This window comes from Carettochelys insculpta, chromosome 2, assembly GCF_033958435.1.
Source record: "Carettochelys insculpta isolate YL-2023 chromosome 2, ASM3395843v1, whole genome shotgun sequence".
Lineage (NCBI taxonomy): Eukaryota > Metazoa > Chordata > Testudines > Carettochelyidae > Carettochelys > Carettochelys insculpta.
The window spans coordinates 213652591-213673640 of NC_134138.1; the positions used below are offsets into that span (position 1 = coordinate 213652591).

The window sequence follows — 21050 nt, forward strand, 5'->3', positions numbered from 1 at the left end:
TTTTTTTTTTTGATCCAGCTTGCCCATGCTCATCCAGGTTTTCTGTAGACTGTTTCCTAGTTACGGAAATGCTGCGTTTTCACTATAAAACCACTGCTGTTGCAGTCTGAAGACAAAGAGCCAGTTGTCGGCAAAAAAATAAAAATAAAAAAAAAACCAAAAACCCCTCCTGTGCAATCTTACTGTTCCAGACATAGAAGGCAGATTGTAATGTCTTCCTGTTTAGCCAAAGTATATATATTTCCAAATAAAATTGAGGAACTAACATGAATATAACTTTGTGAAACTTGTTATGGAAATGCCTTTGCTTGGTATCTACACGATGACTTCTTTAAAATAGTTTGACTGAAAAACTATTAAGAGATATTTGAAACTGGAGAGGTTGAAAATACATTTTATCCATTTGAATTTTGTTTGTTTTTGTGTAGTCAGAATGGTTCATCTTTGAGATCTGAAGTTTGTCATGCAAGTAATCTTTGCAGGGAAGCAATATGTGTAGAATGGAAACCACTTCAAGTTAGGGGGTGCTGCAGCATCTTCCTCTGCCTACCCCCACCTACTTCCAGCTCCTGTGGCCTCAAGCTGGACAAAACTGACTTTGACCAGGTTGAGAGAGTTTGGAAATCATATTCTCAGTATTCATGGTTAACTTTTTTGAGGGGCACTGTATCAAGACTGCATGTGCAAGCATTATGGAAAACATAGCTAACGTAGCTTATGTAGTAGGGTCTTGCCATTCGTGAGTGCCTCATTTGTGAATTCAGTTATTTTGTGAGTGCCCTCACTTCCCAGGGGCTTGGGGGCAGGGAGCGCTGACAGCTGCCGCAGCTTCCCCAGGGCTCCGGGGTCCCCCGCCCCCATTTGCAAAAATCAACATTCACAAGGGTTCTGAACCCAGAACTCTCGTGAATGTTGAGACACTACAGTAGTTCCTAAACTGGCTGCAACTCATCCCAGTTAAATTTCTGGATGTCTTAGGCTGCTTCTACGCTCTCACTCTCCCATCAGAGGTGGCATTGTAATGAGGCAATTTGAAGCAGGTTAATGAGGTGCTAATGTGCATATTCAGTGCCTCATTAGCGTAATAACATGCACACAGATTTCGAAGCGCAGACTTCGAATTGGAGATTGATAGTGCAGATGGGGGCAGCTTCAAAATAAGTGCCCCACGTCAACATTCCCTTACTATCACAAAACTAGATTGGAGTAAGGGAATGGGAATGTTGAAGTGGGGCACTTATTTTGAAGCTGCCCCCATCTGCACTGTCAATCTGCAATTCAAAGTCTGCACTTTGAAATTTGCATGGCTGCCATTTTGCTAATGAGGCACTGAATATGCATGTTAGTGTCTTATTGGCCTGCTTTGAATTGTCTCGTTACCATGCCACCTCTGATGGGAGAATGAGAGTGTAGAAGCAGCTGAGAGTCAGAATCCACTATGTGAGCCATCTATTATTTTTTGTCTTCCATTAAACAAGTACCAGTTTCTCATTGTTTCTAAAGCAGATCTGTGTGGTAGAGAAGTATTATTTTCATTTTACAGATGACAGAATAGAGACACAGAGATAGTGGCCATGGCTACACTGGGAGGGATTTGCCAGACAACTATTCTGGTAAGCCATCACGAGGAGATACAGTTTATACCAGCAGGAGTTTCCAGTTCTCAAATGAAGTAAGCTGTAGCTGTTTGCTGGTCTAATTGTATCGATGCTACTTGGGCTTTTGCTGACATGTTTGGTACGGGCCGTGATTTATTCTTTTTCTCCCCACACTTCAAACACATACAGCTATTCCAGCAAAATTTACATTCAGAACAAGTGACTTGCCCAAGGCCATACAGGAAGCCTGTGGCAGAACAGGGAAGTTGAACATAGGCCTCCCACTTACTGGACTAGAGCCCCAACCCCTAGATATCTTTTCTCCTGCTGTAGTTGCTTTTCTCTGTGTAAGTGCATTGTTGGCCTAGGACATGAGTTCACGCTATGGAAAAGTTTTTGAAGACTACTGGAATTAGGTGTAGACTACCTCCTCTGAAAACACTGACCCACATCGCCTCATTTCTGTAGAAGCTCTAGCACAAAGTAAATCTCTACTTTAAAAGGGTTTCCTTCAACAACTAACCCCCTAACCTCCTCTTTCCCCATCTCATATCTCTTTCTTTGATCTAGCACCTTGTTTCTGTTCCTTCTTCTGAAAGCTTTGAGGAACAGATTGTCATCTTAATTTAAAATTACTGATACCCAATAGGAATTGTCTCAAAATAGTTTTAAGAGTGTCTGTTGTGCTGAAAAATCCTTCCTCTGTCATGTGGGACAATAAACAAAGCTGTAGCAGCTTTGTTTGGCCCACCTTACATGTTTATATCAGTGATTTAAATAACAACACACTTATAACTAGATGACCATAAAATCCAGTGAGAGCCATTACTAACACCTTAGGTCAGAGAAAAATGTGCACCGGGTAGTCATTTAAACAAATGGCTCACGTGAAAGTGTTACTGAATTTAATAACAGATTTTTCCTTAACATTGCATTTGGGAATAAAGTTCTCCATGCTGGGTTTGCATGGCGACAGGTTTTGAGGGAGGGAGGGGTGGAGATGGCCAAAAAAAAAAAATCTTTATTTTTTGCAACTAAAACTAGGCCTTTAGAAAGGATGTAATTGAAAATTGTAATTGGAAATCTTCCCATGGGGAAGATTTTCCATTTACAATATTCAGTTACTTCCCATAGGGGAAGATTTTCATGCGTATCATTTCATAAAACCGTTCAGTTTCTCCCATGCCATATATGTCCATTTTGGTGAGACCTCAGATGTCTAGATAGTGAATTCAGTGGTTTCAAAAAACTTATTTTTGCTAAAAGTTCAGTAGCAATCCTGAAACTATTTTAAAGTGATTTCCTCCTAGTGCAGTAAACTCTTCCATATCCAGCAGCCCTGGGACTGGGAGGTTGCTGGATATTCAAATATTCTGGATAATAGAGAGGTATACCTAGAAATGCATAACACTAAAGAAAAACAAGATTAGATATTAAGAAACAAACAAATGCATGCAAAGTACTTTATTTACTAACAACAGTAGTATTGTACACTTTAAACTTATACTGTATTTGTTGTATTAATTTGTATTTACTTTCACCATGCTGTACTTTTGGAAGAATGTAACTAACGTTTACTTATGGTTAAAATGTTGTTTATTTGAGAGTTCTGGATAATAGAATGCTGGATAGGAAAGAGTTTACTGTATAAAGCTGTGGAAGATAGAGCTAATGAAATCCTGGAACATTTAAGGATAGGTTAGAAAGTACTTACTTAAGTTAAGCTACCGCTCTGCTACCATGGAAGATTGACGCACTCAGTGTTGGTTTTCTGGGGTTTCATTTTGTGCACTTGCAAAATGACACTTTTGGGGGGTCAAACTCAAGAGGCGAGGCATAAGGAAGGTCAAAGGGAGAAATGCTCCTGTCGCCCTTCTGCCACGCAGACAGACATGGAAGTCGACCGCAAATACATTGATTTTTAGCTACGCAATTGTTGTAGCTAAAATTGCATATCTGCAGTTGACTTCTGTGTCTAGCGTAGACAGATCCTTAGATGCAAAATCTGCAGGACCATAGAGATGCACTCAAAAGTAGAAACAATCTTGGAACTGTTAGAAAGTATCCCACCCCCGATTGGAAGATTGGAAGACTCAAAGAGCAATGGTTTACAGTCAGACTGAGGGGAAACATTTAGTGGGGGCCTGTCTTGGGTCTGGCATTATAGCATTCAGTATTTTTGTTAATGATCTGGAAAATGGAATGGAGAGCATGCTCATAAAGTTAGAGGATGACAGTAGCTGGGAAGGTTTCTAACCATTGGGAGCACTGTTTAGAATTCAAAACAATCTTGATTGGCAAACTGCTCTGAAATTAACAAGATGTAATTCAATAAAGACAAGTGTAAAGCACTGTGCTTAGGAAGGAAGAATCAAATGTACAACTATAAAAATGGGGAATAACTATTAAGTAGACAGTACCGTTGACAAGGATCTGGGAGGGGTCATATTGGAAGACAGATTAAATGAGTCAACCATGTGATGAAGCTGCAACAAAGGCCAGCATTCTAGGGTGTGATAACAGGAGTGTCGTGTAAGCGTATGCTTGTACGGCTTTTAGCGACAAGGCTGTGTTGACATGCCCTTGTTGCTAAAAGTCAGCTTGTTTGAATGCTCTTTGGCATTTTTGTCAACAAAATATTTACCCCCTAATGCAGGGGTTTCCCTTTGTGGACAGCAGAGCCATTTCTGCCACCAAAGCAGTGTTCACACTTGAATCTTGCTGCTTCAAACTCTGTTGTTCATTGGGTGGGGGAGGGGGAGGGCGGTAAAGGAGTTAAGCACCTGTCAATGACAAAATTTTTGTGGCTCAAGTGCAAGTGTAGACATACCCTAAGACACTGGTGGTACTTGTCCCAGTCTGCTCAGCACTTTTGAGCCCTCAGATGCAGTACTGTGTCCAATTCCTAAGAAAAATGTGGACAAATTGAAGAGTCCAGAGGAGAGTAACAAAAATGAGAAAAGATTTAGAAAACTTGACCTATGAGGAAAGGGTTAAAACAAAACACTGGACATGTTCGGTCATGAGAACAGAAAATTAATGGGGGACCTGAGAAGTCTTCATATATGTTATGCAAGTTTAAGTATGAAATTTGTTACAAAGAGAAAGTAATCAATTGTTCTCCCTGACCACTAGAAGGTAGGAGAAGTAATTGGCTTAATACAGCAACAGCTGTCTAGGTTAGCTCTTAAGAAAAGCTTTCTAACAATAAGGATAATTAAATATTGGCATAGGCTCATTGGAGGTTAAGGATAAGTCTTGTCTCAGCACAAGGGGCTGGTCTTGAGGATGTGAGCCCTAGACGTCCATGATTTGTTGAGTGGGATGTAGTGAGTGGGAGTGAAGCAGGTGGTTTTTACCTCTGTATATGACACTGGGGAGACCAATATCGAGCTGCTGCCTCATTTCTAGTGCCTAGTTTTTACAAAGGTTGTTGAAAAATTGGTGGGGTTGCAGAAAAGATCCACAAAAATTATCCTAGGGATGAAAAAGAATTAGAGAACTCAATCTATTTATCTTATCAAAAAGATTGAGGTTCTTTGATTACAGTTTGTAACTATCTTCACAGGGAGAAAATACGCGGTACTGGAGGGCTTGTTGATCTCGTAGGGAAAGGCATAACAGGACCAACCATCTGGAAGCTGAAGTTGGACAAATTCAGAGTAGAAATAGTGCCCAAAATCTTTGACATTGAGGGGATAATTATTGGAACAAACTGCCAAAGGGAGGAGATTCTCCCTAGCTTGATGTTTTCATGTCAAGACTTCATTCCTTTCTGATAAGTGTATTTTAGTCAAGTTACAGGGGTAGATAGGTGAAATTATTGCCTGTAATGTACAGGAGCTAAGATTAGATGGTCTAATGATATGTTATGGCCTTAAAATCTCTCCCTCTTAACACTCATAGGTCTTATTCCATTTTTTAGGAGTCTTGTTCCATTTTTTAGAGTCTTTACTGCTGTCCCAATATCAAATATAGTTGTCCATTTCGGGAAAAAAATGTGGAGGCATCCCCTCTCCTGCATTAATCTTTCCTCTCCTTCCACCCTCCTATTTCAATTAAAGAAACATTGACACTTAATATGGGAAATACATGAAGGATATTTACATGTCTTTGGCTTTTAAAAAATGAAAGATACTTCAAAATTATGGAACCTATCACAGACATGATAGTATCTTTCAGTCTATCCTATACATCTGCACTGCTGTGAAAGCACCAGTCATAAACTCCAAAACCAGCAACAGTAGGTGCATCACTTAGGCTAGGTCTGTACTTTTAATTGATAGACAAAACTTTTGTCATTTCTGGGTGCTTAAACTCTCTGTCCTCAAGCGACGAAAGTTTTGCTGTGGCAAGTGCAATTGTGAATGCTGCTTTGTTTGCAGGAACACTGCGGCTGAAAAAGCAAAAGCTGTTCATGGTGGAGGAGGGGAGTGTTAGAATAATTTTTTCAGCTAAGGTGCCGACAGACAGCGTTCACATGCACTGACTTATTGGCAGGGCTGCATTGACACATCCATGATACTAAAAGCTGAGTCATGCACAGATACTATCAGCTGTGACACTATGCTCCCCTGCACAGACAGACTCAATGAATAATAATGGCAGTTGTGTTCCCCACATATCACCTGATGAACTTAATCCTGTTTAGATAAATAGCATGGAAGAATCTAATGGGAACTCAAGATCCTTTTTAATATAACTTAAAATTGGTAAATCACTGATATCATGGAAATTAAGACACTTCAAATAGCTACATACACCAAACGTTGTAGACTCTGATAGATGTACAGATTTCAGCTTTAAGACTTAAAATCTCTGTAGTCCATAGCTGCCTTGACAATTTTTTAGGTTAGAAATATAGCACGGGCTGATTGGAAAACTTGATCCTGTTCAGACTTGTGGCTTCTACAACTCCAATGTAGGTCATAACTGGTGTTTTCACAGGGGGACATTCAAGGTATTGTGTAGGGGCTCTAAGACTTTGTTATAAGGCTTCTTTCTGCAACAGAAATTAACTCTTAATGCTAACTTTGTCAAAGTTGTTCAGTTTTGCTATTTTGAAATGAAATTTATCATGATGAGCGATTATATTGGAAAACAGAGGAACATGATAAATCAAAGTTTCTTCATATTGTACATGTATACATTAAGTAGACTGCCATGGTAACCAGAAGACAGCTAAATGAATATAAACCATAAAAAGCTAAGTCCCCTTGGTGATTATTTTTTATCAAACTATGCTTGATGAGTGAGATCAATCAAATCAAATATTCATTCATTACCTGTGATTTGTAATGTCAGGTATCATTGCAGAATTGGATTGTTTTTTGACTTTCATAGTGTCTGTTCTGATGTACATCAAACCACTGTATTATCAGTTTTCCACAAATCACCTACCTAGTACTAATTATCTGTTCACACAAAGAATGTGGGGAATTAAAAACCTGTTGACACAGGACCAGGTCCACATCTTATTTTCCATGTGTGGGTCTGTTGTTCTGAATAATTCACACTACCCGAGGATAAGAACTTTTATCCTTAAACTAGACAGTAGATACCACTGTTTAACTCTTAATGACCTTAATTGCACAATATTGAAAGCCAGCAATTACCTGTATTTAATAAATAAATAAAAATTGGCTGCTATGACATCTGCCTATACTAATTTCCAAGAATTGCTACAGCTAAGCACTGAGTTTCTGAGAAGTATGTTAGAACAGTGCTAGTGATCAAGTACTGCAAATTTGTTAGCATATTTATGGCATTTTTGGGTTAACTAGCAATAGCCACACTGGGGCACCGTACAGTTCATATATGAAGAGTGTATGTGTGAGATTATGGGCTTGTGGGCTACTAAATATTGAAGTAACACATAATATACCTGTGCATTTGTGCCAGTATAGCAAGAAGTATTCTTCTTCTGAGTGTATTTACAGTAGTGCATATTGTGTGCCAGTCTTTCCAAAGACTTCAGCAATCCCTTCTCAGAGGACAATCTAAGAATGACAAATACAGGCTGGGGAGAGAGGAAAACTAGATAACCGTATGTACGAGCCACTTAGTTCAGGACAGACAATATGTCAGAAGTGGGTCTCAAAGTCTGAAATGTGCACAGAGACGATACTGTGAAGATGAGCTCAGGGAGAACATGATATGCATAGAGAACAACAAAAAGTCTTGTGGCACCTTATAGACTAACAGATATTTTGGAGCATAAGTTTTTGTGGGCAAAGACCTGCTTCATAAGCCCACGAAAGCTTATGCTCCAAAATATCTGTTAGTCTATAAGGTGCCACAAGACTACTTGTTGTTCTCGAAGCTACAGACTAACACAGCTACCTCTCTGATGCTTGTCACCATGATATGCGTATGGGGTGGCATGGAAGAAGACATGGAGGTGACTTTGAGAATCTGATAAACTGAGGGGGCTACATGGGCAGTGGGTGAAGGCTGGACTTGGGAAGGCACCCAAGTCTTTTGGGGAAGGCAGTACCTTCCCTTGCCTCTATTACCCACAGCCCATGCAGGGCTGAGAGCATGGATGGGAGACGTGGGGGAGTGTTATCACTGAACTTAACTAGAGATGAACAATTTTTTTAGAACTTTGCAGGTTGTGAGAAGCTGAAATGTGATTGCATATAATACTTCATTGGAGGCATTCACAGGAGGTCATTACATGATCAGCCAGCCTTGCAAAAATGTTGGAATTTAGCACCAGCATTTTGAACAAATTGAAAGGGGGGCAGAAATCACAGAGTCAAGGGGGCATGTAAAATTCTAGGCGTGACGTCTGTTCAACACACTGTATGTGCTCCCATCCATACATGCACGCATACAACACGAGTTAAGTGATGGGCTCTTAAGTGTATTTGTAGAAGAAAAATAGAAAGAAAATATTTATCAGTTTTGCCAATCAGATTGGCAGTATGTCAAGTGAAGGGCTTTATTTTATGTTGCAATGTTTCTCTGCTGTTTACTTCACACATCTGCACTGGGGCAAACAGAACTCCCAACAATGGGGAAGAGCGTAAGGTAGTTTAAAAGAATACAAGAGTACAAGAGAATCTGGCTTTACTGTCCTGTCACACAAAGTGTCTGCCCTGGAGAAAGCTATTCCCCAGGGTACACATGGTAATGGACATGCTGGAACATGATTAGAGACTGAAACTTTTAAACAAGTGGCAGGATACATGGTCAACAAATGAGGTATGTAGGGGTCTCGATCCAAACACTAGCACTCAAAACTGTGCATCACTGACCGACTACAAGTTATACTGGAACATGATCCCTCACTCTCACAGGCCTTGGCTGACAGGCCCGTTCTCTCCTACAGACCTCAAGAAAGTACTTGCCAACAGCCACACCATACCACAGAAACACTGACCCAGGACCCTGTCCCTGCAACAAGCCCTGTTGGCAGCTCTGTTCACATATCGATACTAGAGACGCCATCACTAGACCTAACCACATCAGCCACACCCTCAGAGGCTCATGCATCTGCACATGCACTAATGGGATATATGCCATCAGGTGCCAGCAGTGCCACTGGGCCATGTACATTGGACAAACTGGACAGTCTCTGCACTAAAGGATGAATGAACATAAACCTGACATCAGGAACTGGAATGTGCATAAACCTATGGGAGGAGGGGCACTGTAGCCTTGCTGGACATTCAGTAAAGGATTTGAAAGTAGCCGTCCTTCTACGAAAGGATTTTACCACAAGATTACAGAGGGAGACATCTGAATTGGAATTCATCTGCAAGTTTGACCCATTTATCCTGGGCCTTGATATCCCAATTATCTTATGCATTACAAGGACAATTTCCCCACCTTCACTATTTGTGGAAATGGACCCCATGCCACTTAACTACTTTAACTTACTTCACCCACAGGTCCTATTAATGACAAGTGACCCCCCCCACACATTTTTTCTTGTTCTCCCCCCAGTATATAAACCCTGGATTCTTATCTGCTCCAAATCTGAAGAAATGGGTCTTACCCATGAAAGTTCATTACCTAATAAATAAATTTGTTAGTCTTTAAGGTGCTAAAGGACTTCTTGTTTTTTTTTTCTTAGTCAAAACTTTTGTGTAGTTGGCACACTGGAAGATGGTTTTCAGTGAAGCTAGCTGTGATTACGAAGTGAATAATACTTATTTCCTGTAACTTATATTGTGGATATATTTCAAAGGGGAATAAGCACCTGGTTGAATTGAATAAAATCAGAACTCTACAGAGCTCAGTCTGAGGCTGGCTGAAATCGTACACTAAATGTCAACTAAATGAGTAAAGTTTGTCCTTGCTATACGAAAAAACTAGTAGAGAAAAATGCTTATGCCAGAGGGGGCTTCAGCATTTGGAAGAGTGTAAAATAGCTGCTTTTTTTAATGTTGCATGCTATTCAGGTGAGCCAAGCGACAGCACGTCTATTACAATGTCTAACATGGAGAATAGCTTCCTTGAGAGCGAGCCAAGTAAATACCATGTCCATTACTAATATTGTCTAATATGGGTGGGGGAGGCCAACACGTGGCCCAGGGGCCAGAATCTGGCCTGTGGAGCCTTTATATTGGCCCTCTGGCAGCGGCACCATTGTGAAAGCCAGCTGGGCAGCTCCGAGCCACATGTGGTTCTTTAAGGAGCCATTTGCGGCTCCGGATGCTGTCGCCACTCACTCCTCCTCTGGCTCCCTACCCTGATTCTACTGAAAGAGTAGAACTCAATGTATTTGTGTTAGTGGCTGGCAGGAAGGATCTGGCCATTAAACCAATTAAGTTGACTCCCATTATTTCAGCAGGGCAGGGCAGGGAGCCACATGCACTGTACATGGGGGAGGGGAGTAGCAGAGGTGGGGAGAGCTGTGCAACCACATTGGGGAGGAGATGGTGGTTTGGCAAAGGTGCAGTGAGGGGCGGCTGCACGTGGAGGTCCTGTGTGATGTAAGTTAATCCTGGGTTTGGGACTGTGAGGGGTTAAGCTTGGGGGTGAGTTGGGGGTTATTTTGTGTTCGTCCCCTGGACCACGTAAACAATTGCCACGTGGTCCCGACTTTAAAAGAAAAAAAGGGTTGGCTGCCCTGAAAACGGAAATCGCTTTCTCTAGAGCCATAAGCCAGGGATAGTATGTGAGAGAGGCCTGTCAGCAACATAATGTGCCAATACCTCATCTTGTCTGTGTGACTCTAACCTATTAATGACAAAATGTGACTGTTGTCCTGGAGAGAGATTTGAAAGTTCTCTAAATCAGGTAGTTTTTAGAATCTGGGTTGAATTTGATAAATAGTTTTGTCCAAAAAAAAAAAAAAAGATTTTAATTAAAAATCATTATGTAAAAAATCTGGATCAGCTCTGTAAGTTTTAAAAATGTTTAGTTCAATTCCTGAATTGCGTGGAGTGCATGATGTACAGTATTCAGCTATTAACTAAGTCAATGACAACAGGCAGCTTTGTAACAGAGTGGCACGTATTTGAGAGAATCTTAACTATCTTAAACAATGGCTGTGGGGTACCTTCTGGTTTAGATTAAATATGTTACTGTTTAAGTGACTCTTGCAGAGAGAGAAGGGTCAGACCTAGTTTATATTAATTTGGGGGTTCTCTGATATATTAACATACATTTTGCCTCAAGTTAGATGGTTAAATTTCATCTGGCAATTCAGATACTTCAAACATTTGTATCCTGGTAAACGCATTTGAGGAGCTTCCAGATTAGCCATTACAAACTGGCAGTCAGTTACCTGAGGTTTAAGTATCTGCAGCCGAACCATAGAAGAAAACCAAGTTCAGTTGCTTAGCAGTTACTATTATAACTCTTCTAACTGCATAGGTAGTTAAACTGACAAGAAGCCTTTGCTACCACTCGTGCTTTGTGTATATTTTTTTCTTGGTTCCAGTTATACCATTGTACCATTTGAGAGATCACCTATTCTTTTTCAAAAACTCCATTAGAGGAAGAAGACTTCACTAGATTAACATTCTTTTGAATCTCTGCTCTGGTGCAGTGCTCATTTCTGAGTCAGCAGACTGTATCTAGATCAAATGTTACTTTGCATCAAAGTTGTTCAGTGTTTTCCTTCATTAGCATCTAAGTGGTCTTCTTATCAAGGCACAGTCATCTTGTGCCACAAATAAGACTAAACTGCACTGATCTGTTTCACTTTCACTAATTGCATTTAACAGATATAACAAGAGAATGAGACAAATATGACAATGCAGGACCCATATGCAGGGTGTGTGTGTGCATGTGTGCAAAGGGTGCGAATGCACTTTCACCCATGTCCAGTTTCTCTCCCTTCATCCCTGCTGCCCTGTGCAGGGGGAGCCTGTAGGGCGTGTGGGAAACCAAAGGCACCCTGGGAGCTGTAGTTCTTTGGCCAGTTCCTTGCCTAGAGAGCTGGCTCTGGAGCAGGGAAGGGGCTACATTTCCCAGCATTCCCATTGGCTACTAGCAACAGGAAAGGGAGGGGGATGTATATTTTGGAATATTGTGTTTTCCCTTGTGATATTACAGCTAGATCCCAGAAGGTAATTTCTATAAAAGCTTTATTACTGTATACATTTTTGATAAGTTGTAACAAAATCATTTCACCAGTCACGGTTTCCAGTCAAATTTTTTATTAACCTCTCTCGGGTGCACTCATTGCATGACCATTTTGAACTCCTTTATATTTAAAAATAAATTGTCCACATTTTAAAAAAAAAAAAAAAAGCACACCCCTCTCCCCAGAAATTCCTGTATAAGGGCCTGCAGTGGAATATTTGTTGTCCAGCTCGAGCTACCTACTTCATGATTGTTTTGAAAGCTTGTTGAAATACTAGTCAGACTTGCATTACCCTTTTCCCTTTACCTTTTTTAGGATGGCGGTGGCTCCTCCCAGTTATTGTTTGGTTGCTTTTCCACCACGTACTAAAGGTGGACTTGCTGTATTTGGAAAAAATTCTGCACGGCCTCGAGAAGAAGTGCAGGAGATAGTCTACTTTGCTGCTGCCACCCATGATCCAGGAAGCAAAGTTGAGGTAATGGGCTTTGTGTTGCTTAAAGTTACAGTATAAAGCAAATGCCATTTCAAAAGATGCCCCTTGTATTCCTGTCAGATTTTGAATTTTCTCTTCCCTAAACTCAAATTTATAAGGTCTCGAATGGTTGAGTGAATCTACCAGGAACAAGCCTGAGGAGTTGGGGAGGGGTGGTGAGAACATTCATTAGAATCCCCAGATGGCAACTAAGTTCTTTCAGTTTAAAGCTGAGTGGAATGTTTTTGCCATTTTCTGCAGCAGACAGGCTGGCTTTACAATTTAGCTGCTTGTGCAACAATCTGTATTACTTGCCAATACTCATTTTTTCTGTCAGGGTGAAATTCTCTGTATGAGCTGGGATTAGCAACAAATATTTATTCACTTCAACTGACAGATCCTTTCAAACATCAAAAGGAATGAGTTGGTCAGTGCTGATGTTATCTGTGCCAGTAAATGCATGTCTTCTTTAAAGGTGCTACTAACCTCAAGCCGCAAACATTCTGTGTATTAAATTACTGAACTTTGAGTCTTCAGAAATGTTCTTTTTCCTAAAGGACAGTAAAGAAAACAAAGTTGTAAAGCTTAGTTTTAGAAAGTTAAAAATGGAAAACAAGCCTTGGTAGAATGTTATACTGTAACTTACAAGAGAAGGACTGCACATCCGCCTTAAATTGCTATTATGGCATCTTACAACAAATATTCTTATTCCACTGTAAGATATAAATAAAGGCATATAAAAACTTAATAGGATGTTTCCCATTTTTGCTCTTTTTGTGTCTTCTTTGATAAGCTTCAGGATAACTCATTATTGGCTGCCACAAAAATATTTTCAAACTTAATTTTTAAAATTTTATTGTGCTACAGTGGCACTGTGGTAGGGGCAGCAGAGTGGTGGAATTTTTGCTGGTGCCCACAGATGAGGTCCAAGTTGCCTCTCCCCATCTGCCTAAGGCTCATGTGCATTTGGATAGGGAAGGGCGGAGGGGAGAAAGGTTGGGGTTGGGGCAGGGGGAGGGGAGTTTGTGTGCTGGGTCAGGCTCTGGGCTGGGGTGGGGCTAAAGGAAAGGGTGGAGGCTGTGGGAGGGGGTTTGGGTGCAGGAGGAGTGCGGGGGTTGGCCCCTGGTATGAAGTTTAGGTGCTGGGTGCAGGCTTTGGGCTGGGGTAGGGTGGGGGTGCAGGGTGCAGGCTCTGGGAAGGGAGTTTCAGTGTACAAGCGATGAGGGGAGCTTGGGTGCAGGCTCTGGGAGGAAGCTTGGGAGTGGGACTGCAGGAAAGTGTACAAGAACAATGCATACGCATATCCCAAAAGTGCACTGCACCTATTAAAGGGGGAATTATCCAATGTTTTGAAATCACATATCGTTTGCTATTTAGATATGAGTTGTTCATTCTTTGGCTTTTAGATGTTCACCAAGATAATCAGGAAGGGTTTGGTTTTTTTTTCACTTTGCAATTATAGCCTCAGGAGCCACAAAGAAGGCCTTAAAGAGACGGAGGTTGCAGACCCCTGGTCTAGGAAAAGCTCTCATTGGAAAGAGATTGCCTCTTGAAATACCTTTGTCTGATTTAAGCTGGACATTTCAAATGCATTTTCCAGATGACTTGATAATGCATTCCATATTCTTTTAGTCATTTGCTGTGAAATGGGGGGAAATCTGAGTAGCAAATGAGGAATTTCAGGGTTTTTGGATCATATGAAATTCTTACTTACTATATTCTGATAATATTGTTGACTTGCAATCCAGGTTTCAGTATTAAACGAGCAAGAACCACCTTTCCACTGTGATTTCAGGTATTCTAACCTTTTGCAATATAAACAGTATAATTTACTTTGCCTTGGGTTTCTGTTACACAGAACTTGTGCATATGTTACAGTGTAAAGAACCCCTCTAGTTTCAGGTAGCAAATGCACACTTTCAGCCTGTACACAGAAGCAATGTGCAGACTTAATTGGATTGGACTGTAATTCCCTACATACTGTCAAACTGTATTCCTAGAAGCACTCAAACTTGGAGAGACAATTTGTAAATTCAGCAGTTTAATTCTTAAAAAAAAAAAAAATCAGTCACAGAAACCTAAACCCACATCTTAAGCAAATTCATAGAGCTGTCAATTCAGTAACTGATGAAAAAATATTAAAGAAAGTTTATAAAAACATGATGGGTTGCCCCAGGAAGCACCAGTAGATTTCATAACATTTTCTAGAGCTGTCAGTGGTATCCGTTGCTTATTTTATCTCTTTCTCTTTCATGTTGTTACAATATTGTTTGCTTACCCATTAGGATAAAGAATTCAGTGATTATCAGTCGTAAAGGGGTGTGTTAAACTTTAATATTTGCAGTTTTATTTTTTCTCAACAATTGGTCCTTTGTTGGAATGTAATCCTCTTCCTTCTGTGCATCTATTTTTGTAAATGAACATAGTTTCTCACCATCTTATACCATGGCTTTATGTGAGCTTTCCTTCTAGGAACTCGTACATAAATGATCTGAAAAAGGGAGTGAAGTCTGAGATGGCACAATTTGTAGATGATACTAAATTACATAGCATAGTTAAATCCAAAGCGGACTATGAAGCATTACAAAGGGATCTCACAAAACTGAGTGATGGGGTAAAGTGGCAGATGAAATTCAATGTTCATAAATACAAAGTAAGGACACTGGAAAACATACCCCCATCTATACATACGAAATGATGGGGTCTCAATTAGTTGCTACCACTCAAGAAAGATCTGAGTCGTCTTGGATAGCTCTCTAAAAATATTTGCTCAAAGTGCAGTGGCAGTTAAAAAAGAGCTAATGTTAAGAATCATTAGGAAAGGGTTAATGACACAGAAAATACCATCATGCCACTGTATGAATCTATAGTGTGTCCATATCTTGAGCACATTATGCAGTTCTAATCGCCCCCTTTCAGAAAAGATACTAGAATTGGAAAAAGTACACGAGCAAGAAAAATGGAACATTTCATCCAACAGTATGAAACAGGTCCTGTTTGAAGGGACTGGAACCATTAAGTTTAGAAAAGAGATGACAAAGAGCAGGTACAATAGTCTGTGAAATCACGAATGGTGCAGAGATGGAAAATAAGAAAATCTTATTTACTCCTTCACGTAATGCAAGAACTGGGCGTCACCCAATGAAATAAACAGGCAGCAGGCTTAAAACTAAGATTTCACACAATGCAGAGTCAACCTGTGGAGCTCATTGTAAAAGGGCAAAGTATAATTGGGTCAAAAATATGATTATGAAGGGTAGAACCATCAATGGCTATTAGCTAATATGGTCAGGGATGCTTTAAGTGCTCCTAAACCTTTCATTTCCAGAAGCTGGGACTGCATGACTGGCAATGGGATCATTCAATAATCACCCTGTTCTGTCCATTCCTTCTGAAGGATCTGACGCTGGTTGCTTTTGGAAGACAGGATGCTGGGCTAGATGGGCCATTGGTCTGATCCAGTATGGCCATTCTTATGATAGCTTCTTTTACTGGAAGACAAGAAGAGATTGAGAATCACTGAATGATTCACCTTTCACTGATAAAAATTAGATTTAAATCTCACTGCCTGGTTAGAGGTGCCAAAACCTCTGGGGGGAAGAAGGGCACAGAAATAAATGGGGAAAATAAGGTGAACCAGAGAATTAAGTCTCCCCACCAAAGTTGTACAGGATTAAAAAACACTAACCCAGAAACAAACACTGTACCACACACAGAATTTATCCTTTCAGAGACTCTCTTCTGTATTTCTCAGGGTAACATTGTTAATAACCCTAAGAAGTGGTAGAAGATTTATTTTAATAAGGGATTGTGATCTTTGTATAATGGAAATTTGTCTGTATGTCTGCTTATCTTTTTGCAGCATTTTGTGTCTGATTAAGCTATTCTGATATAAAATGTGGGATCCGGGTTCATGAAGAAATAATCCAGTCAAACAGACAGAAAAAGTTAATGAGCTTTATCTTCCTCTGGCAATGATAAAGAAATCTCTGCCCCATTGCTAGAGATAAATTGATGCTCTATGATGGCTTTCATTTCTAAATGAAGATGGAGTAGTCACTAATAGGTAGAGAACATAAGGAATTAGATGCTTTAATTTCTTGAAGTTGGTTTGACGTATTTGAGACCTCTCAGTTTTAACACTGAAAATAGTCTGCTGGCATCACACTAATGCCACTATGTGAATCTCCTGACACATTTCAATTTTTAATTGAGTGATTCAAGGGAACTTATACATGGATTACATCTGCAAGTGAGATTTTTAAAATCAGATTATAAATACCAGTCAGTACAGAAGCCTGTACGGAACATTACAGTCCAGCTTAGAGCCCTTCCCCAAAGGATGGTGCTCAAATCACTTTGTGGTGGCAATGGGATATAATGTTCTTTAGTGTTTAATGGTGCTTTTAAATGCAGTGTGTCTCGTCTGGATTGAAGATGTCTTTAATGCTAATAAATTTCATACACGATTGAAAGTTTTATTTACTCTTGATATCCAAGCAACTAATAGATTCCTCATGTGTGGAAACAAGAGACATAATTGCTGAGTCAGTTCTGGCATATGGCATGTGTTGAGAGTTCTCCCTGGTGACAGTACCTCAGTGCAATGAGTGGTGTTCTGTCCATTTGAAAATTGTTATACTGATGTACAGCTTATTTTCAGTCCCTCAGTTTCCCTGACAGAAGCATGTGTGTATTTCTGCTATGAATTGCAAGTAAATAGTTCAGGTCTTTGCACCTCTCATGTTCACTTTTGACTAAATTGCTATTCTGTCATCCTTAGTCTTTTTGAGCAGAAGGGCAACGGACAGTATAAGTAGGGGATGAGTATAAGTAGGGCATGTGCAAAATCTTCGAGGTGTAACTGATTGCTGCATGAACCTCAGCATTGGGCATGAGCTCTTCTGCCAGTATCTGAGAATCTATAGACTTTCTTCAAAAAATACTCTTTTCCAATAATATCCCATTACCACTGTCTTTGTCATCCAAGGCCAAAGTCTGACTTAGCCACTGTGGAATAATGCCTGTGAAATACTGCAGTGCTAGGAATCGGACTCTTGCTGGCCAAGTACAATAGGAAGAGCATAATAGCGCCTTTTCATTAATATAAGAGAATCTCTTGTGCTTGTCTTCGTTCTCCATCTTATTGGAAAGCCTTGTACTATATTTAGATCTGCACTGTCAATTTTTTTTCCTTTGTGCTAGAACTGAAACAGACTAACTGCCTTTATTTCCAGGCTGTCTGATTCCTCTTAACGTGGGTGGTGGTGGAAAGGAATTGCGTGCAAATTCTCCTATGTTTTCTTGTATGTCGTAGCTCATTTCATTATATATTTCCTGACTGGTACTAGCTAACATCATTCTCTGCAAGAGTGCTGCTGTTCTTAGTTCTGGGATCCTAGCCTATCACTGGTATCTCGGTACAGGCAGTAGAAACCTATGCCACCAACTTTAATAGTTTGACATACTTGTATTTTAGCTCTTGTGGCCTCTGAGATTAGGGTGAGAAAGCCCTGACGCTTTTCACTGCACAGGTAATTGAGGCACAGCAGGAATGGCAATAAGCGGCCTCCCAAGAGTACAGGAGGGGAGCATGGGGTCACCAGCTCATCCAGCCTGGGAGAGTTGGCAACCCTGAAGTAAGACAGGGAGGGTGGCTCTGGTGCAGCCTTATGGCAGAGGGTGCAGGCAGCAGTGCGGGCGTGGGCCAGAGGACTCAGGAAGAACAGAGGGCAGCTTCTCAGCTGGCTGGAGAGAAGTGGTGCTTTGAAGGGGAAACTGCAGCTTCCCTGCTGTCACTGGCTCTGCAGTCACTCCCCCACCCCCCGGCATCTCCTGAGTCCTCTGGCCCACGCTCATGCTGCTTGCCGCTGCCTGGTGAGTGTGGGCTGGGCGCAGCCGAGTGTGTCAGGAGAGCTGCCGGGGGCTTCCAGAGCCCATATGCAGCTGCACAGGGCATCATGAAATTTGGAGCGATCTGGTGACCCATGCAGCTGTGTGCTTTGTGTGTGGGTAGAGGTGACTGAATGGTACACGTGAGTGTCCCTGCTGCATCCTTTTTCCCACTACACCCTGTGTGGTCTTTGTATCGTTATCAGTATTTCTTCTGCCTGCATAGCAGTCGGGTCCAGTCTCTCCTGCACACTCCATGCTGGAGCTCGTTTGCGTCCCTGGCCGTTCATAGTCAGGTGTGCCGCCGGGCTCACCATGCCGGCAAACAGGAAGTGAAATTCAGAAGTTCCCAGAACTTTTCCTCTGTACCTGAGAGTGCATCAGAGTGGAAAGTGCTGGCCAGAGCCAAGGCCATCCTGACTGGTGCTGGTGCCGTATGCTGCCCTGCACTGGCTCTTCTCTCCATGCTTCCCCTTCACCCCCACAAGCAGCCGCTCTGCATGGGGAGAGGGCTGAAGCTATGGCGAAGGGCTTGCCAACTCTCTTGGTCTGGACACTATTTAAGTCAGTGGTGTCTAGTCCAGGAGACTTGGCGGTGCAAGAGCACAGGGGGCATGGGCTGGAGGATCATCCAGTGGTCACGTAGCCTTCTGGAGAGGAGCAGCCCTTTTAAGGGGACAGCACTGCTTCTCTCCAGCTGCTCACCGTGCAGCTGCCTCCTGCTTCATGAGTCCTCCATTCCCACGAATGCCTCTCAGTGAGTGGGACTGAGCAGTTAGGCCTGAGGGGGTAGTTGGGGGCTGGAGGCTGTTGGATCTCTGGCACTGAGCATGCAGGAGTGGGGGGGAGGAGGAGGAGGGGGCTGCTGGAGCCCATAGGCAGCACGCTGCTGCACTGTGAAATTTGCAGCTGTTTGGTGCCCTATGCAGCTGCATGTTTTGCGTATGGATAGGGATGGCGCTGGCCAGAGCGGTCTCACTGGGACACCTCCCAGAGTTCAAGAACATTGAATTGAACAGCACGGTATCTGCACTACCCCAAGCTCAACCCTTAAAGGTTGAGTTTAGAGCTAGTCCTCTCGTTAAGTTAGAGTACCGAAGTCAACTCTGAAAGCCCATCAAGTCAGCAGATGGAGATTGTGGGTGTAGAGACTCATTTGTTTTCAAATTGACTTAACCCAGCTAACTTTGACCTAGGCTCATAGTGTAGGTCAGGTCTTAGCTCCATTGTAGTTGCTTACATGCCCGTTTTCTGTGAATGATGCGTGTAGTGACAATAAAGCCACCCACAGTAAAAAAATCACAATGCAGCCCTCCACCCCCATAGCTCAGTGCCCATCTGCAATAATTGAATAATAAATTCTGTTAGCTCTGTTTAAAAGTGGAAGCCGAGGTTCTTGCAAGCACATGGTTCAGGAGCTGGGACTTTAAGCAAAAAAATATTTGAAGAGTAGGAAACACTGACCTGGGAGACAGGCCACCCAGTCAGGAGGAAAAGTTTGAGACTATGGTTCTCCTGTAGTGTTGCTCCTCTTATGAAGTGTTTGGCTTTTTAGCAAAGCCATCAAGGCAAGAAGGCCCGATTTGTTCCCTTGATCAGTGGGAAGGAGGTAAGAAAAGTTAATTCAGTCCATTTTAAGAACACCTTCTTCTGTGTTCTGGCCAACTGTTGTACTAGTCTGCCTTGAGGTCTTCCTGCTTCCGTCAGTTTCTGTACCCACCCTGGTCTCTTTCTCACCCCTGCCTCTTAATCTCTGCAGCTTGTTCCTGAAATAGCTTTGGAATCAAAATGTTGTACTTGGGAGGTACATTTTGGATAGATTTTTTTTTTAAGAGGGTGATTGGAGGTTATTTTTTGGATTAGTGTTTTTTCTGATTCACAGATAACAAGCAGTCCTGTAACACTTGAACAAAGGTATTAGGTCATTAGCTTTTGTGGCTGAAGTAGGTTTTACCTGTGGAAGCCCTACCTTCATTTTGGTATGTTTAGTATTCAAGGTCTTTCTTTCCCTGAGCATAGGGAAGAACAAGAGAATACCACAGATGATGAGGCATCTGCATTTGTTGGTTGAAGGCAAAAAACAAAGCTTCATGTTGACAACCATGCCATGACCTCCCTCTTCCATACAACTACTGCCACTCTAACACTGAAGGTCCCCCCTCTAATGCCTAAGGTTGTTATAGTTCTGAGAGAACATGTGGCCCAGGAATATGGAAGGAATATAACTAGAGACTCTTTGTCAGGAATGTTTAATGTATACATTTGTGAAAAGGGAAGCAAACGGAGACATTCTCCTTTGTCAGAGGCTGCAGAGTCACGCCCTGCAGTACTTCTGGGGACTGTAGTTTTCTGAAACTGGCTGACTCCACATAACCCCAACACAGAACATCTCCTGCTTTAAGAATTTCTTACTTTACAGAGGAAATCATCTGCTTGTATTCATAGGCCTCCAAAAAGAACAAGGTGAGAGCAGGACCAGAAACACAATGCCTAATTTCCAGTGGCTTTGCCATCCATTTGCACAAGTAGTAGCTGTGGAAGT

General features: G+C 41.6%; 1 protein-coding gene across 2 annotated transcripts in view; it reads left to right on the forward strand.

Moving 5' to 3' along the window:
• The window catches only part of SCRN1 (secernin 1), a 74094-nt gene that overhangs the window by 9787 nt on the left and 43257 nt on the right, over window positions 1-21050 (forward strand). For both annotated transcript variants that reach the window (XM_074984558.1, XM_074984559.1), the window contains exon 2: window positions 12460-12619. In XM_074984558.1, the coding sequence (XP_074840659.1) occupies window positions 12461-12619 (159 nt within the window). In that variant the 5' untranslated portion in view covers window position 12460. The remainder of the gene's footprint in view (window positions 1-12459; window positions 12620-21050) is intronic.